We start from the raw sequence: 27,446 nt of genomic DNA, 5'->3' as shown, positions 1-27,446 counted from the left end.
CGTTATTCCGCGAAGCATAATTTCTATCGAACAGCGCTCTCAGACGGTCGCTATTGACAATGACGAACATTGTATCAAGTTATTTTCAATAGATTATCGATCGAAAATTTGTTTGGACGCCGCTTGTGCCGGCCGGGCGCTCGTGTGTTGAGGTCACGTTATAAACATTTCCACAATAACCCATATATTGACTTATACACTTAAATATCAACATTGAAGGTATCCGTTGGTTTCCTGTACTGAATTAAATCGACGACAATTTTTTTAGTTTTGGTGATACTTTTACGTACGTTTCGGCACATTTTGGCGCACCTCGGCGTAGTTTGGCGCCATTGTGAACGGGGACTACACGCGAGTGAGCGAGACAACAATGTATCAATTTCGGACAAAAGGATATCGATCGATAACGTTCACTGCACGATTACAGTGGAGACTCTACGCCCGTTCGCCTCTGTTCTGTGTATTCTTGCAGTTTACTGGGATTTTCATAGTTAATATTCGCCAAAATTTGGTATAAATTACAACAACCTGACTGGTATTTGGTCTGTATAATTTAAGAGACGCTAACCGATTAAAATGGGTCAATATTAGACCCTGATTCTGCATATGCAAACGCTGTAAGATCGCCATTTTATTGAGGGCAGGAGCAAAAATTCAGCGATCGGAAAAATAAAATGCAACTAAAACAAGTTTCGTCGAGAAATTCAAAAAACTAAAACGACAGCAATTTTGTATATATATCAAGGAAACACCGTGCCACTTTTCACTATAATTGGTTCAGAATTGAGAAATTTGAACGAGCGATAGTTGTACGGTCTGTTCAGTACATTAAACGCAATTGTTTTCTATGGGAAATCGAGCAGAGTAGACACATCGTAAAATGAAAAATACATCTGAAACCAACGGTTTTTTTTCAGATGTATTTTTCATATCGATATCCTTTTGTCCGAAATTGATACATTGTTGTCTCGCTCACTCGCGTGTAGTCCCCCCGTTCACAATGGCGCCAAACTACGCCGAGGTGCGCCAAAATGTGCCGAAATGTACGTAAAGTATCACCAAAACTAAAAAATTGTCGTCGATTTAATTTCAGTACAGGAAACCAACGGATACCTTCAATGTTGATATTTAAGTGTATAAGTCAATATATGGGTTATTGTGGAAATGTTTATGACGTGACCTCAACACACGAGCGCCCGGCCGGCACAAGCGGCGTCCAAACAAATTTTCGATCAATAATCTATTGAAAATAACTTGATACAATGTTCGTCGTTGTCAATAGCGACCGTCTGAGAGCGCTGGTCGATAGAAATTATGCTTCGCGGAATAACGTACACTGAGGCATACCTCTGAGACATATGTGAGAGAAAAACAATTGAATGCGACACAGACTTGGAATGCCGAGACATATGTGAGAGAAAAACATTTTATTGCGACGCAGACTTTGAATGCCGAGACATATGTGAGAGAAAACAATTTGATTGCGACGCAGACTTTGAATGCGGAGACATATGTGAGAGAAAAACATTTGATTGCGACGCAGACTTTGAATGCGGAGACATAAGCTTATGTGAGAGAAAAACATTTGATTGCGACGCAGACTTTGAATGCGGAGACATATGTGAGAGAAAAACAATTGAATGCGACGCAGACTTTGAATGCGGAGACATATGTGAGAGAAAAACATTTGATTGCGACGCAGACTTTGAATGCGGAGACATAAGCTTATGTGAGAGAAAAACATTTGATTGCGACGCAGACTTTGAATGCGGAGACATATGTGAGAGAAAAACAATTGAATGCGACGCAGACTTTGAATGCGGAGACATATGTGAGAGAAAAACATTTGATTGCGACGCAGACTTTGAATGCGGAGACATAAGCTTATGTGAGAGAAAAACATTTGATTGCGACGCAGACTTTGAATGCGGAGACATATGTGAGAGAAAAACAATTGAATGCGACGCAGACTTTGAATGCGGAGACATATGTGAGAGAAAAACAATTGAATGCGACGCAGACTTTGAATGCGGAGAACAGGTAGTTTTGGGCCACCGTAATAATATGAACGAGCTAATTCAACTTAAATTTGTGAATAATAAAGTAAGAGAAGTTAATACACAACACAAAATGAACAAAATAAATAACTTACAGCTATACCGGTATACCAGCTGTCACTTTAAAACTGCAAACCACTGCTTCTGTATCCACTAAATATTAAAGTCTGAGAACAATTTAACTGGTAACCGGTGCATGTGACCCATTTAGTATTTCTATAGTGCAAACATGAGTAATTTCACCTGAAAAACTTAACCCAAGTAAAAACAACGCTACACATGGGTGCCGCCTAATTTATTTAAATTAAATAGACAATAGGGAATGAGATTGACATGAGAATTGACAACAAGTCAGTCCTTGCAGTTTATTAATGCATGTCTAAATTTTTACTACCACATGTGTAAGCTACCATTCAATCCATTGACAATCTTCCCTTCTGTCATGAATTCAGTAGGACTGGTAATGAATGGTTACTTCACATGGCTGAGTCTGATTTCACATGCATAGCTAGTGATGAATGTTCAAATTTTAACATGTCATATTTCCAATACTGGCATGTGGCGGGTTGGACTGCTATGGACTGCCTATTTTTCCTCAAATAACCATTCAAACTGTTCCACACAGAAATGTGGACTGGCTAATAGGCAGTTCAGTTTTGTAAGGGTATGCATGGCTGTTTTGCAGCTTGTACTCAAAAGTCGTGAGTATATCAGACGAGGGGAGAGATCGGACCTAGGCCGTTGAACTTGAAAACCGAGGCCACATGGCTGTACTCAGCTCCAGACAATCAACAAATATACCGTTACAGTTGGTAAAACTGCTCAGATCAAAGAAACTATTAAAAGATGTAAAACAATGAGACATCAAAGTTCCCATGACAGCATTGCTAGGAAAATAAGCTTACTACGTTTTTTCAGTACGTTTATCAGGGTTCTCTGACCCTGCTCACCCCCGGTACCAAATAGAAGTGTCCCACTCTGATGTCATATCAGCCATTGTTTACAGTATTGTCATTCACGCAAGCAATCTGGGTTTTCATTCTTTTCACATGCATTTTCATTTGATTAAAAGCAATTAACGCTTCATCTGTTAAGAGTTTTTACCACTGACCATAACAATTTTCATTGCTATGTCGCTGTTTTCACAAGATACTGACCGTTTGATCTTGGAAAGTTGAGTTGCTTTTACGTGCAGCCAACGCATGCTGGTGCGGTGACAGACAGTTCACTATGCTATGCCATGCCACGCTGTTGATTGGCAGCATACATGATGTCTTCGTTCCAAGTTTACTTTTTATTTCAAGATGTGAGTCAAACAGAAATTTCATCAAATTGCCACTTCTGTATTTAGGGATTGTGTAATCAGTTTGATTTGAAAATATTTCGTCAATTAAGAGCGGAAATCGTCGCTGACTTTTGTTGTCTTTTGGCTATGGTTGTATATCAATTTTTTCTGTCCTTTACATACAATAGCGTTGATCGCGATTTCAGGTTTGTTACTAAATATAGCTGCACGTGTGCGACTTTCGGACAAATAAGCTGAAATTCGGACAAATTTTGTATGTGCAGCTGTTGTTGCAGCTTGTAGTCTCAGTCATCAATTCATACGAATAAGTGTGACGCTAAATAACCTTTCTAACACTCGCAGGTTTTATTTTCGTTGTTTATGCGGAAAATGCGGACAAATGTTTATTTATGCATATTAATGAGAGAGAACAGTGACGTCATTTGCGATCAGCGCTATTGCCACCGGTACCATCAAGGGTGGGACGTGTGAGTTCTGTTGTTGACACTATTCATACAGAAAGGAGTAATAACTAGTGACATTGTAAAACAAAGAAGCTACAAATATCTGTCTTCCTTTCATGTGATCGTATGGAAGTTGACCAGTCCGTGCCATTGTGAACATTTTGCCCCTGAACCTCATAGCGTCACGGGTAACAATGATAGCTTTGGGTGAGATCGAAAGCGTCGCAGGCTTGAACGATAGCGTTGCGGGCCGCGACGCTGTTTTGGGCAGGGGAGAACCCTGTTAAAGCCTCGTATATGTATACAAATATCTTCGGTAAAGCTTATAACAAGCAACCTAGCGGCCGATATAGCTCCGCTGTGTTTATGTAGAGAAAACTATTTTTGACACATGTTGATGAAGAAGTTGGAAATCTTGATAGCTCAATGCAGTGGCCAGAAAAAAGTGGCTAAAATAGCTGCAAAAATACACAATTGAAGATTTTATCATACTTTGAATAGATCTCATCAGATCATCCCTAAGACATGTCAACTAAAGCTATCTGATGAGTAGTTTTTTGAGAATAAAATTTTCTGACCAAAAATGACAATAATTGCCCAAAAAATAAAAATCGCAGATTTCATCATAATTTCAAAAGATCAAATTTAGTTCATCTATAGAAACCTGTATATCAAATTTCAAAGCTGTTAGACAAGTACTTTTTGAAAAACACATTTTTTGACCGAAAATGGAAAAAATCACCCCAAAATTACAAATTGCAGATTTCTTCATAATTTCAATAAATATCATTAAGGTGATCTGTAGAAACCTGTATACCAAAGAAAAATGGAAAAAATTGCCCAAAAGTAAAACATAGGGCCAAGTCCTGAAGCTACTATAGACATGGATACAAAATTAAGTATTTCCTGACTGTATGAAATTATCTCACTAAGGTCATCCTAGGGACTGTTAACCAAATATTAAAGCTGTCTGACCAGCAGTTTTGAAAAAACAAGCAACTCAACAGTTTACAGAGCTCTGCTGTGTTATGTAGAGAATAACCTTTTGTGACACATGTATTGATGAAGAAGATGGATATCTTTGATAGCTCATTTCAGGATGGCCTGACCAAAAATGGAGAAAAAATTCCGTAAAAATACAGATTTGCATATTTCATCACAATTTTAACAAATCTAAGTTGGGTTATCTCTAGGGACCTGTATACCAAATAACAAAGCTGTCTGACCAGTGGTTATGAAGAAGAAGATTTTTTACCAAAAACGCCTTTTTGGCGCTAATTTGCATATTTTCAACAATATAAAAAAATTAATAAAAATAGTTTCTCAAAATCATATATTTCATCCACACAACAAATATAAAATCAGTAAGTACTGCAGTTCTCAAGATATTTGAGTGGACGGACGCCTCACAAACAGACATACATACATACATACATACAGACTGACGGTGGACGCCGGACGGATACCCATCCCAATAGCTTCTATAGACTATATTAGTCTATAGTAGCTAATAAACGAGAGTTAATTACATTCTAATTAAAGTAAACAAGACTTGCTTAAATCAAGATTTACGTCATAAAAAAAATAGCATATCTGTCAGGTTATAAAGAATCTTAACCCTTTGAACCTGGCTCGGACAGAAATGTCCGATGACATCATAGAGTACCAGGGGGTCAGGGTGCAAAGGTTAAGCTGGTTATCTTCATCGTATTTTCATCCTATTAACCAAGCACATTTTAACTTTCAAATTAACATTGTAAGTAAGTTCTGTTGAATAAGTTGAGACTGTACGTACTCAGAGAAAGCCCACTGAAGAGACAAATGTTTGAAACTTAAGAAGTTCAAGGTCATCAAAAGCATAATATAAGGAATCATGTTACACTTTCATTGCACTGTTTACACAGATTGCATAATTGCTATAAATAGCACATGAGGAATCTTACAGCCCAGCTTTACCATAAAAAACCCTATCACTTTGACCACTCTTAAATTCACCACTCTATTTTTTTCCTCAAAAAGTAATTTTATTTTATCCTTACCAAGTCAACCATAAATGGAAATTAGAACTTTCTCTATCTCTATTCATTTGACCACCCTATCATGACAAACTATTATGAGCAATTTCTTTAGATAACATACAGGGCACAATAAATGAAGGTTCAGAATATGTCAAAGTTGGGATTCAGGAAAGTTGCCTTTACATGTTTTAATCCTCCAAGATGGTAAGCATTTCACGATGAACTGTCAAAAAAACGTTGAACTTTCTGATAATTCTACACTAAATTATTTTGGCTTTGATGATTTCCTAATTAATTCCATTATTTAAAATCATATTAATTATTTTTTTCTAGGTGAATTGATAGGGTTTATACAGTACAAGAATTACATAGAATGTAAGTCAAAATTTGACCAAAAATGACAAAGAATTTCCTTAAAATACACATTTGCATATTTCATCACAATTTTAACAAATCTAAGTTGGGTTATCCCTAGGGACCTGTATACCAATAACAAAGCTGTCTGACCAGCAGTTATGAAACGCCTTTTTTGGCATTAATTTGGCTATTTTCAACAATATCAAAAAATTAAAAAAAAAAATTTCTCAAAATCATATTTTTCATCTACATAACAAATATCAAATCAGTAAGTACTGGGTTCTCAAGATATTTGAGTGGACGGACGCCTCACAAACGGACATACATACATACATACATACATACATACATACATACATACAGACTGACGACGGACGCCGGACGGATACCCATCCCAATAGCTTCTATAGACTATAGTCTATAGTAGCTAAAAATTACAAATTTAATCAGAAATTCAATAGATATTTCTTAGTTCATCAATAAAAACCTGTAAACCAAATTTCAAAACTATCAGTTGAGTACTTTTTGAGAAATACATTTTTTGACCAAAAATGGCAAAAATTGCCTTAAAAATGCAAATTTGAATATTTCTGCACAATTTGAACAAATCTGACTGAAGTCACCCTAAGTAAACTGCATATCAAATTTCAAAACAATCGGACAAGCGGTTTCAGAGAAGAAGATTTTTTTACCAAAAACACCAAAAATGCCTCAAAAATACAAATATGGAAATTTCACCACGATTAAGTGAGGTCCCCCACAGTAAACTGCATATAAAATTTCAAAGCAATTGGACTTGCGGTTTCAGAGGAGAAGGCAATTGTTGACGGACGACGACGGACGATGACGACGACGGAAAATCAACCTATTTGATAAGCTCCGCGTCGCTGACAGCGGAGCTAATAAAGTTATAAAACCCAGCTTCAAAATGCGATCGCTCTCCGAAATGTCACAATATCTAAGCTCTTGAACGATCACACACGGTCACTATGCTTGAATCATCGCAAAGCAAAAATTCAACATGTCCGCCAAGACCAGTCTAAACCATATGGAAGGCGTATGACGTAACAGTATAGCGCCACGTACGGCGAGTATTTAGAGAAAAATAAAAATCAAAAAGCAACAAAAAACAAAGCGAAAGAAAGCTAGAATTATTAATAGCTGAACGCAATATGATATTTGTGCAATGCAAAATGAAAAATAAATAAATAAACAAACAAGAAATGCCCGTGAAACCCGTCCGAGCTGAGCGATGACGTCATAAGTGTGTCGCAATGCATTTTGTGTAATGAAGGTAAAATTGTGTACAGCATGTTCTATGGTAGTAATATGAGAAATAGAGAAAGACAGAAAGAAAGAAGGAAAGTGATAAAAAACTAACAGTTCCAGAGCTGGTCTCTGGAACTAATAAGGTCAACTTTAGGAACATTAATATCAACTTCTATAGCAATTGGACAAGCAGATCCACATACATTAGCAAATGCCAATAAAACCTACGCCAGAGAAGGCTTGACAAAAAAAAATGTGAGAGAAGGGGAAACAATAATGTACAAAGGATCAGGTAAAAAAATAATGCTACCTCTTCAGTCTTCTAGACCCCCCTGGATATCAAATGTTCCAACCCTTGGTATCGACTGTTTGCATAAAAAGCTACAATGACCAGATGGCAGGAAATGTAAGATATATGTCAACTTTTTACAAACTTGAGGATTGCTATCTGCAGTGCTATCATTTGGAATGTAAACAGCACTCAAGTTAGTTACAGCACAGTAGGGTAGAGTAACCGTGGTTACAGACAGTGAAATGCTTTCTACTGTTGGGGTGATCATGACATCTGGAATTATCCTGGATCCAAATTTCTTAACAGTTCTTTTGTGTCTTACATGGGAAAGATGCAATAATTGGTTCACAATGAAAAATTCACCTAAGCTTTGTTTTCTGGATCAAAGTTCACCACAAATCGTTACTAAACATGACAAAATTATGTTCACAGCCTTTGAAACTCTCTCACAAAATATCCTGGGTTTGTAAAATGGTATAGGTCATTTAAGGTCACAAACTGAGAAAATTACCTAAAAAATACCGCAATGATATGGTGTCGCTCACATTTGATCAGAATTGGTACATACCAGTATGGGTACCAAAGATCAACAATAAATGTTGTTTCTATCTGTTCAGTGCAGGAAAATTCTACGTTTATGTTATGACAATGATTTCTGCACAGTACAACCAGAAAAACAAGAATGACAAAAGTAAATAAGGTCTGAAACTTTAGGTACTGGAGGTCAACTTTAGCAACATGCATAGCAGAGGAATGTTTCAACACAGTCCCCCTTTAGACTAAGTTTGAGCAGGTCTGTTAATATATAACAGTTCATGAACGATGACAGGAAATGACTCAAGGTCAGTGGAGTATCCTGTTTCAGTCACTGGCATGCCACCACTCCTGCACATTTGCAGGATTTCCCTTTTTCTTACCTCATTTGCATATTTTTGACACTGACATGTTCATTTGAACAACGTCACATCTCAACCCCTGGGTCTACCTGTACACCAAATACTGAGATGGTAGGTACAGCGGTTTGGGAGGCTTTGCATGTGACACATATACATCCGCACATACATACATACAATGAACACACATACATACACACAGACATACAGACACCACCGACTCACCATATAAGCTCTTTTTGGTATTTATATACATACCAGATATGAGCTAACAATCAAGAACTCGGGAAGTGCTCATCTGATCATACTTGGTAATTGTTAAGAACCTTAGGCCACACAGGTTTAGCCATAGCATCACTACACCAAAAATCAGCTTGACCCAGGCAACTGTTTTCAAGATTTTGCTGTGGACGGACATAAATACATATATGTACATACATATACCAGTATACTGGATGGACGGACGGACAGACGGATAACAGATATCTGCTCTTGGGAAAACATTGAAGATTATGTTATTACAACAACCTCTCTGAATAGCAAAACTTTGTGATCTTAGAATGCAAATTTTGATACTTGCAATTTACAGTGTTGCCATTCACTTTATATTCAATTGTAACTTTTAGAGGCTTCTGATTTACAGAAATCTTTGATGTAATATTATGCAGTAAACTTGCGTTACAGCTGATGACTCACCCCTTGTGTACCAGATTTGAAATTGTAAGTGATAACAATAGTGCCGCACTGTGAATAACCAGGTAAACTAGAACGCGAAAGTCTATGTGACATAGTACCCTTGGCATATTTCCAGTGATAATACCATACGGCACTTTGCAGACAGAACACACTGGTCCAAGCCTTTCCTCAGCTTCTTCTTTACATTTCTTGCAAAATTCGTGCTTACATGGTAGTGCTTCTGGCTTTTTCATCTCATCAAGGCATATGGGACACTTATTGTCATTAGCATCATCGTCACCATCATCATCATCATCATAACTAGCACCAGAAGCACCTCTCCCTTTAACTTGGTTTTGGGTGTCTTTGACTTATGATGTTTGTTGGCACTTGCACTTTGAGGAGCTGCAACCTTGGCATATGTAGCACTTTGTGTCATTCCAGGTTGTGAGAGTGGATGAGTTGTAGGTAATGCTACCTGCATTTGCATTATAGATGGGTCAACACTACTTTCCATTGCATGACTGAGTCCTTTACCATCTGTTCTTTGCACTGATGAATTCCTCTGAAAAACATCTTGAAAGGTTTTCACTGTGTCCCAATCAATGTCGATAAAGATAATACTTCTGAGTCTGTCTTTGTAATCCTGCTGGTCTGTAAAGTCTTTGACTGCTTTAAACATCATTTGTGCGCAAACATGTTTTGGAACTCTATAAATTCCTGTAATATCAAATTGAAATAATAATGAAATTCATGAATTATACAGACAAAGTTGCTATCTTTTCAAATTAAATTATTCACCATTAATGTTGTTCTGCTTACTGAAACATGTTGACATCAATTATTAGAGTTCTACTCATGTACCATGCATAAAAAGTAAATATGCTGTTAACATAATATCTGATGACAAACACTGTGGAACGTTCAAATGAGTGAAACAACATGAAATGTTGCTCATATGAAACAAAAATAAACAATATACCATCAAATGATTGTGACTTTGTCCATTTAATATTCTTATATGTTGACGAAATCATTAATGTAAAGGAAAAACGTGGTAGAAAAGACAAACAATGATACATCTTGTATCATCATCCTGCCAGCTATGCTAAGCAGAGACATTGATTAGGGTCATTACCTGTTCCTATTGCTGGTATGGCAACAGATTTGTAGTCCCAGTTTGATGCCTTCGTCAAAAGATTCCAACAACAATCGTATAGGTATGCTGTCACTGTATCAGCATCGTATGGCTTCCAGTATGGGCCAACAACATGAAGAACAGCTTTACATGGTAGAGAACCTGCTTTGGTACAGACTACTTCACCAACATTCAGAGTTCTCTTGTCTGTTATTTTGTCACTGTCTCTTTGTATGGAATACCCACCAGCCTTGACAATGGCTGCTGCAACACCTCCATTATGTTGCAATTTATCATTGGCATCATTGACAATTGCATCTACCATTTCTTTGGTAATATCTCCATATTTTATGCTTACTTTTGTTCCAGTTGATGATGCAAACTCAAAAAGAGTTGAACCTATTGCATCAGTGCTGTTGCTTCCACTATGTTGACGCTGATAAGAGTGAACTCCAGAACTGGCACTGGTACCTGTGTCAGTTTTGTTTCCTTTACCATGCCGACTACCTGGTACTGGCAAGCCAAGACGTCTACAGAGCATTTCACTGGCAAGTTTGGCACTATCTCCCTCACCATAGATTCTGATGCATGTTGGTGATATGTCTTTAATATAGACATTCTTATGAACAATTTTTGTGTGTTTTTTTTGCTTCATTAATTGTCATATTTTTGACAGCTGCCTCATCCTTAAAATTAACATCTTTACATGTTAGTTTGGTGTGTAATGATTGTACCAAATCCACTAGATCATTGTATGTAGATTCCACTCTTTCTTTTTTACCTTTTCTCCAAGCTTTATTGGAGCTTATTTCTAGTAGAAAATCTTTTTCTCTTTTGAAATCGACATTGTACCTCCGCCTCAAGTCATTTAGAGCATCTTCTTTAGCATTGAAAATATAATCTAACAAGTCAGATTCTAAGGGCACTTGCGTTGTACCATTTTCTACATCTAAATTTTCCTGGTAAGCCCGAGCTTTGCTTTGACCAGATTCTGTTTTGCAGATGAACAAACTTCATCACCACCTGTTGCTTCTTCTGGCACCTCAATGTAGCTACATAATTTGGGTGATTTCTTAACACCTAAAAAATCATAACATTCTTTAAGTGACTTTCTGAGTGCTTCATCATCCTCACTAAGTAACTTAAATTTATACTTCTCTTCATCTAACATGATTACTTTTCATTGTACTTTTTTAATTTCTGCTTTGCTGTTTGCCACATTGTGTCAGACAGCATTTCTCTACTAGAATTAACATCAACAATGCAATATTTAAGATTGGCCTTTACTCTATGCACTAATTTTGAATATTTCCTGACAGCTCTTTCTAGATTTCCCTCAGTATAATCAGAACTAGCCTTGATGAAGTGAATTTTTTGTGTTCCTTGTTTCCACTGGATGCCAACTTTGAATAGCCGAGTAATATCAAAAATTTCATCAAAGTGAATCATCTCCATGTAAACTAATATATGACTATCTTCAACAACAATGGTTTCGTCAGAACACTTTGATGCACGTTTGTTTTCTATTTTGGACATGGCTGTGGATTTCAAAGGCTTTTTCAGAATTGCTGTCTCTCGCATTTCTTTAACATCATTAAATTTCATATTATTATCCCCTTTTGCAACTCTTACCTCTGGTCCATACCTTGCATCTTCTAATCGATCCCTTTCACTTTTCCCTGCTTTTGACTGTTTAATTTGAGTCTCTCTATTATGCACAGTTGGCTTAACCTTACCATGAGGTGAAATTTCATCATTATCTGAAGCCCCTGAAGTAGGCTGCCCTGAAGGTTTAAATTCCTTTGCATCTTCTAATCGATCCCTTTCACTTTTCCCTGCTTTTGACTGTTTAATTTGATTCTCTCTATTATGCACAGTTGGCTTAACCTTACCATGAGGTGAATTTCATCATTATCTGAAGCCCCTGAAGTAGGCTGCCCTGAAGGTTTAGATTCCTTTGCCTCTTCTAATCGATCCCTTTCACTTTTCCCTGCTTTTGACTGTTTAATTTGAGTCTCTCTATTATGCACAGTTGGCTTAACCTTACCATGAGGTGAAATTTCATCATTATCTGAAGCCCCTGAAGTAGGCTGTCCTGAAGGTTTAGATTCCTTTGCCTCTTCTAATCGATCCCTTTCACTTTTCCCTGCTTTTGACTGTTTAATTTGAGTCTCTCTATTATGCACAGTTGGCTTAACCTTACCATGAGGTGAAATTTCATCATTATCTGAAGCCCCTGAAGTAGGCTGCCCTGAAGGTTTAGATTCCTTTGCATCTTCTAATCGATCCCTTTCACTTTTCCCTGCTTTTGACTGTTTAATTTGAGTCTCTCTATTATGCACAGTTGGCTTAACCTTACCATGAGGTGAAATTTCATCATTATCTGAAGCCCCTGAAGTAGGCTGCCCTGAAGGTTTAGATTCCTTTGCATCTTCTAATCGATCCCTTTCACTTTTCCCTGCTTTTGACTGTTTAATTTGATTCTCACTATTATGCACAGTTGGCTTAACCTTACCATGAGGTGAAATTTCATCATTATCTGAAGCCCCTGAAGTAGGCTGCCCTGAAGGTTTAGATTCCTTTGCATCTTCTAATCGATCCCTTTCACTTTTCCCTGCTTTTGACTGTTTAATTTGAGTCTCTCTATTATGCACAGTTGGCTTAACCTTACCATGAGGTGAAATTTCATCATTATCTGAAGCCCCTGAAGTAGGCTGCCGTGAAGGTTTAAGTTCCCTTGCCTCTTCTAATTGATCCCTTTCACTTTTCCCTGCTTTTGACTGTTGAATTAGCTTTTCACTATCATGCATAGTGTGCTGAACCTTGCCATTATGATGAGGAATTTCATCATTATCTAATATCCCTGAAGTAGGCTGCCCTGAAGGTTTAGATCCCTTTGCCTCTTCTAATTGATCCCTTTCACTTTTCTCTGCTTTTGACTGTTGAATTTGCTTCTCTCTATTATGCACAGTTGGCTTAACTTACCATGAGGCGGAATTTCCCCTGAAGTAGGCTGCCCTGATTGTTTAGATTCTAGAGGTGCATCTTTGCTCCTTCTACTTTTGTCTTTGAATTTTCTGCATCCTTCTGTGAATCATGATCTTGTGTACTTCGCGATTTTATTTTTCTCCTTGCTGTTTTTATTTTTCTCCTTGCTGTTTCATTTCCCTCACTTTCTTTCAGTTTATTTTCATTTTTATGACTGGCACTGATGATACCTAAATTACTCTTTTCTTCAACATTATCTGATTCACATCGAGTCTTGCAATTCTCTTCAGGTATTACTTGTTTGTTAGTCTCTTTTAAAATCTCATCTTGTTTTCTTACAATGTCCTGACCATTACCTTCATCCTCTTTTTTTCAGTTGCCATTTTATCTTTTGGCCCTACAGCTTTGTCACCTTGTTTCAAATTTGCTTTTGACATTTATCATAAGGATCTATGATAACTTCATAGCCTAATCCAGCAGCCATTTCTGTCTCATCTACTCTTGTTTTATCTTTGTTTTGATCTAAGTTACATACTACTTCATTGCCTGCACTCTGTGCAAATTTACCAGTAGGATTACTTATGGCATCTTCTTGTTTTTTGAAACTTTCAGCAGTCACTTTTGTTTTATTATCTATTGCACTATTTTGGAATTTACTAATATTGCAGATTGGCCAGAACTTGCCATTTCCCTTTGCATTGATGTCTTGGCTTCTTTCATCAGTCTCAGTCTCTCTTCTACCATAGCTATTTGAACAAGACTTCCTCTGACCACAACACTTCCGTCTGAATTGCATGTACCTCCAACTCCAGTTTCATTTGCAACTTCTTCCAAGACATACTGCGCTTCCTTCTCTGTTAACTGGGCATGATTTAAATGGAATTCGGCCGAAACTTCACTAAAAAATGACTGCAAATAAAACAAGAAATTAAATGAATTGTACACATCATCATTTAATTAATAAACATTCTCCTTTACTTTTCTGCATGCATGTATTTGGCATTCTTGCACTTCTTCAAACAACAATCTTTTCACTCTGTGATACATAATCATGAGTACATTGTAAGGTTGGTAATCGCTTTTCAGAATTTTATGTAGATGAACTTTAATTAATTCATGCTTCACAAAGTATGCATATACCGGTACATTAGAACAAGGAGTAGTAATCAAGTGAGAAAACTCCTTGAACTTTTTTGCATTTTGAGAAGATTCTATGATAAGTATGCCATGTGGATGAAGGCAGAGGTTAAACAAAATGCAACCAATAGTTTTTTTTATAACACACCACATGCTTATTCCATGTCGCGATTCGCCAGAATACGTCACGTGACGAGAAAATAGATACATCTTGTCCCCATCGGATCGACAAAAGTGACGTCAGAGGGTATTTTTTGAAAAGCTATTTCCCTAGGGAAATAGTTCTGACCAAATTTGGAAAAGTGCCCGGTCACGTGACCGTAGTGTTATCTGCAGCTTTGCAACAATGGCGGGTGACTAAAAAGTGATGTGCGTCAGGGATAGGTGACGACACATTCTCTGAAACAGATTTTCCAACATTCCAACAGCGTAGGAACTTGAACAGCTCGTCGCTAGGTATGCTTAGAATATTTTTTGAAAGATAGTGGTACCACGTACGTACAACTGAAACGGCTGTGGAAACTCGCCCGGTAAACTTGTCACAATGGATTGTTGCCGTGCAAAATATCAAAACACATTAAAAACTACAACATGAGCATGTGGTGTGTTATATCCCGTAGGAAACGTGCAGATCTTCATTTAGCTGCAGCAGATCGGTTTCAGAGCTGTGACAGCTCAAACCAGCTTTAATGCAGATCTGCAGAGAGCGTTTGGAGCTGTCATTTGTCTGCTGCAGATTCGAGTGTCTCTGGAAGACGAAATGCAGACTTGTGCAGCTCTTGGCCGATCGGTCAACAGCCGTTATGCAGCTCAAAATCGTTCGAAGTAAAACTTTGTTGACACTACAATTGTCACAGCTCTATGGCAGCTCGAAACAGTTCACTGGCAGCAAAACATGAGCCAGTCAAGGTATATATATAGGCACCACCGTAGTTGAGTTTTCGTTTCTAGTAGAGTGAAGTTATAAGGACGGTCAGGTATTTAATGAGTTCAGTCCATTTTCAAATTAAAATTTGCGTGCGTCCGTTTTGCGATCTCGGCTCAGAAAATTGATCGAGTACGCGTGTACGTGTACATGTAGTCTATCAGCGTAATCCTATGGGCATATGTATGCACACATATAAAAACGCCGGGAAAGCCCTGTGCATCAATGAGAAGTTGCCTTATAATTATCAACGTGTCTTCCTCAGAATCATTGTTCATTCGATGTTAAGCTGTGCTCCGTTTTACCTTTGATACAGTACCAGAATCACATAACTTGTAACCACATTTTGCGGTATGCGGCAAACATGCGGTAACTGTGCGGTAGCATTGTTCTCTCCCGCAAGGTCTGCGGTATCTATTGTTTCATGCCCACTTCCCATTGTTTTATTGTCGCAAACACTGCGGCAACGCGTTTGCGGGAACTCACTGATGCCTCAAAACATGCGGCAACAGCAGTGCGGCAACACACTGACAACTCAAATGCTGCGGTAACACCTCGTTGCGATCACATTCTATTGTTCTAAATCACGGTCCCTCCACAAAGTGGAGGGACCGTGTCTAAATGTTGAAACTTTGCGGCAACTGAATGATTGACAGCTTCAAAACCACAGCTGAAGAAATTGCGACTCTGTAGGTCTACTACAAACCACATATAAATGCTAATTTGAACTTCACGGAGAGGTCAACTGTACGCCTACACAGCAAGACAGGAAAGGTGATTGGGAGTCAACTTAGCATGCTATTCACAGTAATTGAGCACCAAATCGCCAAAATTGTAAAGGGAAATATAAATCATGTCTTTCTGTTTGGTATACAATACAATGAATAGCCTATCACTGCAAAATATTTCTCTGGCTGGGTGGGCCGGGTGCGGTATGTTGCGAGTTTGAATCCGATAGATAATTTAATAAATTTCTTAAATAAAGATGACATCACTGATCTGAGAGAGACGTGATGTCGAAGAGAAATTTATTCGATGATTGTGACCATCAGGTAAGTCACGGTCCGGTGGTAAGTTGATGCCACAACACATCGCAGAAGACATGTTTTCTATTTTTCAATGCAAGAAGTGAATGCCGGTGAACTCGGAACTGATCACTGATCTGTACCAGTCATTTCAACTTTAGTAGTTGGTATATGCTCAAATACAGTTTTAAAATTTCCACAAGTACGATCCACGACTAAAAATGTAGAATTTTTGTTGAAATAAATCTTTCCTCGTTTTCACTCATAAATTATCGTCAACCGATCATGACACCCGTTCCATAGCTTCATGTTTGTATCATGCGAAGAGGTGAAAAATGACCATGTACTCCCTTGTGACGGCGTCAAAGTGTATGGAGATATTTAGGATTAGTGGTGTAAAGTCTTCAATGACAGTAAATTGCGAACAATAATTCTACAGACGCATTTATTTCTCTTCGGACGGGTGAAACCTCAGGCACCCATGCGCTGCGTAATCTGCTTGATCGATCGTGAAACTAACAGGGAGTCTGTAAAAACAACTGGTAATCAGTGTAGTGCACATGACTTTCCTACTTTACATCGTTTGTCCTAACTTTTGTCGCTGTCATCCAACAATCTGTGGAGAGACTGTGCTCTAATACTATAGAAATATACCGCCATGGTAATATTTAGAACTGTCGTATCTCCTTATGTTTCCCGGTCGGACAAAGACGCCTCTATGACATGACAGTACGGTCAGATAAGTCCCCGCAACCATAGACCCTCGAGGGTCTATGCCGCAACCTAGTATAGAAAGAATTGTAGTCTATACACAACGATGTGCGCTGTGGCATAGGCAGTTACCCATGTTTGCGCTTTGAAATGCCCGATCGGACAGGTTTCGCAGTTTACGGTATCGAGACCATCTTTGTTACTATTGGAAATAGATATTTTGGCAATTTTACTCTAGAAATTTAATGTGAATAAGTGGCGACTTTTACCTGTATGCAATAGACCTTGGTGTTCCGTTAACGGCAATCGAGAGCTGGGTACATACTGAGCCAAAAAAAAGCAGTCTTGGATTTTAAAATTCGCTTTTGTTTTCGCACAACGAGCCTTCAAAGCGTCAACTTGACGAGTTTTGCATAAATTATCAGCCCTTGTTCACGCTTGTCAAGCTGCAAGCTGTATCTTCACTTCCAGGCTTTTTACCGGAAGTTAAACCTAACTCCCAATCGCCTAACTTGTCTCGGAAGCTAAGTTCCAAAAAGTCATGGTAACTGCATAGCTGGCCAAGCCAGGCGATCATCCCGCGATCAATCCCAACAGCCCTACAACTCAGCGCGACGGTCTACTGATATTTAATCCTCCAATTTACTATTATGTTTTGATATGCCCACAGACTTGTAGCCGGTCTGACTGGGAGTTTGAGAAACGGCCCCCCTTACAAAAATGAGGTCCTGGCAGGAGAGCGGCAGGAAAGCTGCAGGAGAGCGACAGGACTGTTCTGGGACTAAAGCTGCAGAGTTCCAGGGCAGATTTCTGGCCCGCAGAATCTGCCCCGCTAGCTGGGCAGATCACTTTGTTACAAATCTGTCCGGCAGAGCGGCAGCAAATTACTTGAATGGTGCAGCATCTCTGCAGGAACACAAGTGGCCTAATAATTGTGGCTGATCAGATATATCTAACAACAAATCTGTCCCGTAGAGCGACAGAAAATGATAGGAGTGGAGCAGCATCTCTGCACTTAATGTATTTTGCCTATCAGACCATGGAGGTAGCAGAGGACAGATCGACTTACATGTGTTCATAGTTGCACAGAGGCGATCAGTATTAAAGCTTAATATTTGCTGCGGTATTGTCTATCACAAATATAAAAAAATAAAATAAAAATAAATGAAGTTTGCAGATGGTAGACATAAGCCCAAGCGATGTATGAACGTGAGCGTGGGTTTGCAGTGCTAATAGTTCATTCACAGTGTGATAATTAATAGACAGTAAAAGCTGCTATGATGTGATTGAGGCGATCGAGCTACAAACTGCTAAAAAGGGTATTCTGATGATTAACAATGCTGTTTCATGAGTACACTATAGGCAGCCACAAAAGATTCCTATGAAAATGTTTTCTTTGCCCATCAGGTTACTTTTTGAGCCAATGATAAATTAATCCGTAAGAAAATTCAAAATTAAATTCATGGCAGCAACGAAAATCTCTAGAAAATCGGCCGTAGTCCACGAAGGAAATAATAATTGATAACAATAACATTTCATTGCTTGCTTTTATTATAGGATTTACATCACGTCTGTGACAATATTTGACCTTACAAATTATCTCATCGACAATTATTTCCAAAAACATCATTTTTACTTTGATCAGTGCAGTTACTAAATCGCCGACTTTTGAAGTTTTTAAGACAAGGGAATAAATCTTGTAAATCCATTTTCATTATTGTTATTGTGTTCTCAACTCATGGATGCATGTCCGTGCACGTAATACGTGTAACCTCAACTCTCCAGAGAAACACACGCGAACACAAGTTTACAGTTGAACTGATGCGTTGGTGTTCGTATCTCACTCTGTCGCAAAGAATACAATTTTCATTGAAACTTGGGTCTCGTAAAACCGAAAAGGCACACTATAGATTTACGATACACAGTTGTAACTTGTAGCACGGCGGCATATCATGCATATGGGAATGCTATACGTAGGGTTTCGCCACTATATTCCTGCTATATTCTGACATCGTGTCGCGACTTAGTCATGGCCACAGGAGCTCTCAATGTACTGTTGCTTGGATAGTCGATCGAACGCTCTAGGTTTTTTCAATGAACTTTCCGTCAGTGTACTTTTTAAACGCTTTTGAAGTCCGCTGTACTTCATGCTAGTTGCACTGCAGCGATCGCGAGGACTTTGTACCGGAAGTAATAGTATCACGCATGATGACATCATAGATCATGTGAAGACTTCGTTACGATTGGTCAGATTGGTAAAACAATCAAAGGTCAAATCTCAGCGGCAATTTTTGGACAGTTACGACCTTTGAATTACTGAGTACATTGTCGCTGATTTTTCCCTATAAGTTTGACAAAATTTCGCGTAAATTTGCTGTTTGACATCGTCGTGACGACTTCATACACGCTAACTATGTATGTAAAACCTAAAGGCAATGTTTACGACGCGTAAAAAGTCATCGTCGTCATGATCAGCCACAGGTCCAGTAGGCATAATTTGTGATGATTTTTCCTATTATTATCATAAAAAATAATTATGAATATTAATAAATTATTAATATGAATGTTACAGAATATTAAAACTTTTTTACACACAATGTCGTCTAGTTTGTGTAGATGCCATCTGGAAACTCCATTGTTTTGATAATTATGATTATGAATAAATTATGATTATGATTAATAAAGTCATATTTTACACATTGTAATGTGCTTATGTGAACAACCCTCTGGAAACCCTCATAAAGTTTCACAATCTATGCCAAAATATACAAGTGACACCATCGCCCAGGTTTAGTCTACGGCGAGAGTTACCATTGCCCAGGTTCAGTCTATGGCGAGAGTTACTACACACAGTGTATATAATGAGAAGGTAGCCAGCTCCACTCGACAGTAAACTGACATACCCAGGAATTACCTCCGTTTTCTTCACTTCTGCATGTTGATTCTCAAAATTTCTCCCGGTGTTGGCAAGTCCATAAATCAGCCATCAAATCTACCTAGTTTTGGCCACTTAGACGGAAAATTGTGAAGTTTGAGGCTGCGAGAAGGTATATATCGCCAATGAAATGATGCTGCCTTAGCGGAATCGACAGCATCCGGGATCTTTTAGGGCCGTTTGCGAAATTTGAATGTAGCCGCCAAGCGGGGCCGAGGGCGGAGCCATGATTTAACGTTATTAGATATGCTGACATAATTGATCGTACGGCCAATGACCGCTCGTGACCTTTTTTACACATGAAAGTTACACTTTAAGTGTACGATTACTTCATGGTCTGTCCAGTGATGGAGGTGTCTCAAGTCAACGGTCCAAGCTATGTATGTGTGATTACAAACGGATGACGGGTTGCAGATGCGTTTGCTTATGATAGCTACCCGGTTGACATTGTGAAAATATGTCACGTTCAGCGACTTGGCGAGGAGACCTCAAAACAGCGTACGTACGTACAAACACGCAGTCACCTTCCAATTGAACTTGTGATTTTCAGAGATTTACAATGAAAATACAGGCAGCGTTGACTGTCGTCTATTTTGCTGCCCAACAAAATATTAAAAACACAGTCACGGACGTGTTTTACAGACAAAGCACAGACAATGTACCTTGAAATCGATATCTTTTTTATTGAAAAGGCGTACGCGTGCTGGCGTTACGAGGACCTGTTACTTTTTTATGAATATGTTAGACAAATATATCCATGTCTTGCAAAAAATACTGAGAAAAAGTAAAATTTTAATAATATTATCAATAGTTTTATTACAGAGCTTCCGTTAACGCAACATCCTGCGTATTTCAAGCATGTTATTACTTTGAAGTACGCAAAGTAAAATGACGTCTGCGTAATCCGATACGCATTAAAAAGCGCAGTCTCTGTAACAAAGACATGAGCACACGTAGTTTCCCTTCAATGTGAAGTTTATCCAGGACTAAAATAAATTGTTTGCTGATAAAAATGTTCATAATTTAGCAATATTTTGTCCTACATCCTGTCAATCACGTTTTCCTTCAAGTCTGTACCAATAAAAATGTAACAAGTTCAATAGAGTTCGTCGTTATTGCAAAAAAAAATGTTTTTTTTTCCGCTGCGCCCAATGCATACTTGTAAACCTGAAGATCTCCTAGTCGAATATCAAGTTTAAGTTAATGCTACGCAAACTTAAAAATAATAGTTTTATGCCGGTCTGCAAACTTATTCCAGATTATTGCAAAATTGGCCATAATTGCAGCCGTGATTCCAGTCTCATCTGTCCTGTGTGAGTTCAGTACCCAAAACAGGATTACAAAATCGAAACGTAGCTGTCTAAGTGACTATGCCTGATCTAAATGATCTGATGGTGATAACCATGGAAGGCCCGAGCCTAAGTGAATTTGACTTCAGAGCAGCGATGATAGGTCAAGCAGCGAAGGCAATAGTGGGAAGTTGTAGTCTAAATAATTAGGCCTAGTAAGAAATGAAAATCGTCGACAGAAAATAGAACAGAACAAATTGTGAAACTAATATCAAAGAAAAAACATTGTCACTGATGTTGTTTATTGAACACTTATTCATTGACTTTTGAACCGGTTTTCGATATCGCGTAGACAGCTGTTATATATAGGTACTTACATGTAGTCATGTTGTACGCATTTTTGGTACATTTTACGCAAATAGAAAAACAATTTGCGAACAGCCTTACGCAGATTTGGAAATCCTAACCGAAGCTCTGCAGTTTTATCACACTCAGAAACTGAAGCGAGGACTTTCTGTCTTCGGGAAAAAACAATTGACGCTACATACGGATGCAGCAGGGTCTATGGAAAAAAACACTAAAATTTTGAAACGAGAACGGGCAAGAAAATGTCAGCACGTTTGTAAGCCTGGAAGTGTTAGTCGTGTTCCTTGCTATTCAAGGTATTTGTGGGTACGGTGTGCACATGGCGGAGGTTCTTCGGGAATAGGTGGATACCGTGGAAACCTAGCTGTGATATCGCAGCGGCGAACGTGCGGAGGAGGGGCAGAGGAGTCGGTCACAGTTGATGACGGTGTGCTCACTATCGTCGGAAGTTCATCTGGACGTTTGTAATGGACGTACGTGATGACGGTGTCATCAAATAATATGGATAAGGTGTATATATTAAAATGCTGGCAAACACGATCGCAGCAATCGCCTGCTGCGGTGTTTGTTCAGTTGATGCTGTCCCCGTTTCGCTGAATCTACCACATCCATTGATCGCATACCCAGTAAGCTGCTTTGGAGCAACCTTACAACTGCTATAAAGTTCGAAAAATACACCGTCCGACTAGAGAAATGAAACTCATTCCACGTTTTGATGTTGATCAGACACATGTACATTCGGGTCAACTGATGAGAGGTCTAATCAAGGTCACGAGCGGTCATTGGCCGTACGATCAATTATGTCAGCATATCTAATAACGTTAAATCATGGCTCCGCCCTCGGCCCCGCTTGGCGGCTACATTCAAATTTCGCAAACGGCCCTAAAAGATCCCGGATGCTGTCGATTCCGCTAAGGCAGCATCATTTCATTGGCGATATATACCTTCTCGCAGCCTCAAACTTCACAAATTTTCCGTCTAAGTGGCCAAAACTAGGTAGATTTGATGGCTGATTTATGGACTTGCCAACACCGGGAGAAATTTTGAGAATCAACATGCAGAAGTGAAGAAAACGGAGGTAATTCATGGGTATGTCAGTTTACTGTCGAGTGGAGCTGGCTACCTTCTCATTATATACACTGTGTAGTAACTCTCGCCGTAGACTGAACCTGGGCAATGGTAACTCTCGCCGTAGACTAAACCTGGGCGATGGTGTCACTTGTATATTTTGGCATAGATTGTGAAACTTTATGAGGGTTTCCAGAGGGTTGTTCACATAAGCACATTACAATGTGTAAAATATGACTTTATTAATCATAATCATAATTTATTCATAATCATAATTATCAAAACAATGGAGTTTCCAGATGGCATCTACACAAACTAGACGACATTGTGTGTAAAAAAGTTTTAATATTCTGTAACATTCATATTAATAATTTATTAATATTCATAATTATTTTTTATGATAATAATAGGAAAAAATCATCACAAATTTTGCCTACTGGACCTGTGGATCAGCTTGAGGAGATCGATCGGCTCGTCGATTTGAACAATGATCACCATAACATCCCCGTGGATCTAGGCGATCGTTTAAACTTCGGTAAGTACATTTTCGATTTGCCTTCTCTGCGACGTGAAGACGTAGTTTTTTACTGTTTTTGTTCGGCGCGATTCTCGAGTAATACTGTTCAATTGTATGAATTCTAATAAACTGGTATAACTCGTGAGGTTGAACGCGAGTGTACAATGATAGAGGGACCGTGGTACAGTGTACACAAAAAATGGAGTACATGCCGATACTATTATCTACAATAATATACTTCTCTCTTGCATTGGCAAAGGTAAAACTTTTGCTCATGTATACAAATTTCCCTCAATGTACGATATAAAAGGACAGATATAAAACAAAGAAAGAACAATACATGTAGGAATTGTTGGATACGAATTAAGTTCTCAAACTCTTGACCGAGTCTGGTACCTGCTACATGTATTCCAAAACGTACTTCTCTATGACATCATATACATCTGTCTGCTTATAAGATCATTCTGAACGTGTGTCCTTAAAATTGAAGTTTATTTTAAAATTTTTATTAACGTATTTTGACATTTGTTTATATGTAACCTGTAGATATTTTGCTGGCATATTGTAAGGGAATCAGTAATTAATTTACAATATTTCATAACAATATTTCATTGAAGTTCTACATGAACTCTTACATCACAAAATATGCATACAATATTCTATTGCATTTAATGCTGCAACCTTTTGATAAGCAACTTAGATATAAGCTCAGTACAAAGACCTACCTTTTTTCTAACTATGTTTCAATTTGGCTGTAGAAAGTTCATGTAGGTGTGCAAGGAAATGTACTCAAACCAAGCGAGTTTTACATGGTGAAGTCTACAATCTTAACGGAATAACTGCAGGGGATAAATCATCTGCAAATTAAATTTTGTTTTATGCCAATGATTCTACTACTTTCCTAGTTTGAAGCAAATTGCAAGATGAACAGATTGATACTAGACTACTGCTATAAATCACATTTTGTCATTCACAAGTTGAGGGAACATTTTCTTTATTTTATGAATACATGCAAATTTCACAGTCTTCAATGTTTGATGGCTGTTGAACGAGTCAAAATTTTCAACTCCAACGAGGATTCTAACTTGCATACATAATTTTGTCATAAGTTTGATAAACTTTATATCTGACTTGAACTTTTTTATATTTTTTCCAGCTTACACATAGGACAACTTCAAGATGACAAGTCAAGCAATAACCAAAGCTGTAACAGACAAGTCTTTCAGAATAATCCGTCGTTGTGACAATATGAAGTTAAGGACTTTACGGACACTTGAACATTTTTTATATCGGTCATGTTGATTGGCTTTAAAAATATGGTGGATTAAATTTTATTCCTACCAAATTTTAGCCCTTGCATTCTTTTTTTTTGGGGGGGGGCAGCAGAGTGGTGTAGGTTGTGAGATGATGGCTTGGTAATGGCTGATTTTCAGCAGCAGTGATAAGTTTCAGGTTGTTGGAGTAAATGTTAGTCAGATTGCAGAAGGTAGGTTGATTTTTGTATGGCAGAGCAGCAGCTAGCCTGCCTGGCAGAGCAGTAGCTAGCCTGCCTGGCAGAGCAGCAGCTAATCTGCCCAGCAGAGCGGCAGCTAACCTGCCCGGCAGAGCGACAGCTAACCCGCCCGGCAGAGCGACACCTAACCAGCCCGGCAGAGCGGCAGCTATAACCGTCCAGCAGAGCGACAGCTAACCTGTCCTGCAGAGAGACATTAATCTTTCCGGGAGGGATCCAGCAAACCTAATTTGAATAGCAATGCCACGCTCTCCTGGAAAGATGGTCCTGGAGAGCTCCTGGACCACTGCGGGACCTTTCTGGAGAGCTCCCGAAAATCTTGTCGGGAAGGCTAAAATTTTCATAAGGGGGTCTTTCAGACTAAATATATTCATTACAGGTGAAAAATCTGGCGCCAGAATTGAAAAAATTAATGTTACTTTCGCCGAATAACAGTGTACACGACCCGTATCTCCTTGTAATAACCCACATCAGTTGAATTTTTTTGGATTGTTTGTCTTTTTTCGAGATTAAATTCAAACTGTAATTTCTTAGAACTACCATGGAGGTACTACCTCCATGGAACTACGTTTTCTTCACCCCAGAATGCATACGTTCTTTGAATTCGGGCTTGTATACCCTGAAGATCTCTGCGTCGAATATTTAAGCTAATGCTAAGCAGACTTAGAAATAATAGTTTAATGGCCGGTCTGTACGCTTCTTTACAACGATTATCGTGAACTCTTACCGAATATTGCAAAGTCAGTCGTGATTCCAGTGTCATCTGTCCCGTGTGAAGGGGGGTTCAGTACCCAAAACACGATTAAAATCATCGAAACGTAATTATCTGAGTGAAGATGCCGTAAATGATTTGATAGTTATAACCATGGAAGGCCCAAAACTTTACGCATTTGACTTCAGAGCAGCGACGATAGAGTTCAGGCAGCAAAGAGATCGTCGGAAGTTGTAATCTATTAAAATGTAATTAGTCAGAAACGAATACCGTCGTCAGAGAATGGAACAGAAGAATACCGTCGTCAGAGAATAGAACAGAAGAGTATTAAAGATTGTAAAACTCGTCCAAAAAAAAAATTGTCACTGCTGATGTTTATTGAACACTTTATTCATTGACTTTTGAACTAGTTTTCGATATGGCGTGTAGTTGTACGCATTTTTGATACATTTTACGCAAATAATAAAAACATTTGCGTACAGCCTTACGCAGGTTTGAAAATCCTAACGGAAGCTCTGTAAATACCATTTATTATCCCTCGTAGAATTAATAGGAAATGAACACAGCAAAAATAATTTAATAAATTACTGATCGATTTTATGGAAGACAATTCACGCGAGACAGTTTGCTGCTTGGAGACTGCTTCAAAGCACATGTACATTGTGAAAAGTGAAATTTTCTAGGGTCCCGACATCGTCAAAAGTTCACCCCTAAGCTGTTCAATGCTGTATATCATTAATAAAATACTCAAACAAGTCGGACTTTACTCATATGAAAATCACTGTCAAAAGTGGCCGGGATTACATGCGATAAGTGACATGTCCACATCGCGACCAGCCGCTCGATAAAACGCGCCTGGGAAGTTGACTTGCATGTTTCCTAAAAAGTAGTATTTAATTTCTTTGCACACATAGGGAACCGGCTGGGGATATTCATCGTCGTAATAAACGTGCCTCTTTACGGCAGTAGCTCAGCGCTACCCGTTTTGGCGTAGGTCAGCGGAGCAGAAATTATGCTGTGGCTCGCGAGTATGGGGATATGGCGATTTGACGAAGTAGCTACAGGCCCAGTCTGGCATGTTTATGGAAATATCGTGTGGGCATGGCACTTAGAAATCTACGTGGGACATTCATGTTCCCTAATGCCACGCTGCTTATTACAGTGAACAAGGAAAGACAAGATTTTACAGTCATGGTCTTTTCGAAATTGTTTCAGAGCGGTCGGGTCGCCGATTACACATCGGTATGTACATGTTACATAAGTGAACAACTCACGCGTCGTTCACAGACTTGTTGCAAAACATCCGGCCTTGACTATCTTTCAGGAGGGGACGTTCACTTTATCTCATAATAATAATCAGGAGGGGACGTTCACTTTATCTCATAATAATAATTAACGCAAAGAAACGACACGGAGACAGGGCTTGGCCGAAACCCAGGGGCGATGGAACATCCGGGCGTCGTGGCGGCCTTTCCCGTGAAGCCAGTCGCAGATTTGAATGACCTCAAGGGAGGGCAACGTGTTACCCAGGATGCACCTACTGCCACGGCGGGGATGCACGGCGTCGTGGCGGCCTGGAAGATGACACGGACCCCTTGCGGGATCATGCCATGCATCGGGCAACGTGGTACCATGGTCCCTCCGGATCCGCGACAGCAGCCCCATGGAACTTATTGAGATTTGCTCATCCAAATAACATCAAGATAGAAAAGTGACAAACTGTAATATGTCTGTATGTGGGTTGCTAATGCCGCAGCTTGCTTTCATTTTTTTTTTTTTTTTTTTTTTTTGTGGTGGGTGGGAGGGGATTTG

General features: G+C 38.8%; 2 protein-coding genes and 1 long non-coding RNA gene across 3 annotated transcripts in view; 2 read left to right on the top strand and 1 right to left on the bottom strand.

Moving 5' to 3' along the window:
* The window catches only part of LOC139120144 (regulator of G-protein signaling 12-like), a 435,920-nt gene that overhangs the window by 189,784 nt on the left and 218,690 nt on the right, over positions 1-27,446 (top strand). The gene's annotated exons all lie outside the window — the stretch shown is intronic.
* Positions 9,561-11,257, bottom strand: LOC139120722 (protein mono-ADP-ribosyltransferase PARP9-like). The gene is made up of 2 exons (XM_070685259.1): positions 10,449-11,257; positions 9,561-10,030 (listed from the first exon to the last, which is right to left on the bottom strand). Exons 1-2 carry the CDS (start codon positions 11,101-11,103, stop codon positions 9,561-9,563), a joined length of 1,125 nt encoding a protein of 374 aa, XP_070541360.1. The 5' UTR covers positions 11,104-11,257.
* On the top strand, positions 23,330-24,754 carry LOC139119628 (uncharacterized). Its single transcript, XR_011548957.1, has 2 exons — positions 23,330-23,427; positions 24,566-24,754. It is a non-coding gene; the product is annotated as an uncharacterized lncRNA (long non-coding RNA).

Source organism: Ptychodera flava, chromosome 20, assembly GCF_041260155.1.
Source record: "Ptychodera flava strain L36383 chromosome 20, AS_Pfla_20210202, whole genome shotgun sequence".
In the NCBI taxonomy this organism is placed as follows: domain Eukaryota; kingdom Metazoa; phylum Hemichordata; class Enteropneusta; family Ptychoderidae; genus Ptychodera; species Ptychodera flava.
This window is presented reverse-complemented; position numbering and strand designations above follow the sequence as displayed.

Bases quoted from the DNA above. Each gene is read 5' to 3' on its own strand.
- LOC139120722 (XM_070685259.1), bottom strand. From the start codon at position 11,103: ATGAAGCAAAAAAAACACACAAAAATTGTTCATAAGAATGTCTATATT. The intron at 10,031-10,448 runs GTAATGACCCTA...TTGATATTACAG, and splicing joins CATACCAGCAATAGGAACAG to GAATTTATAGAGTTCCAAAA.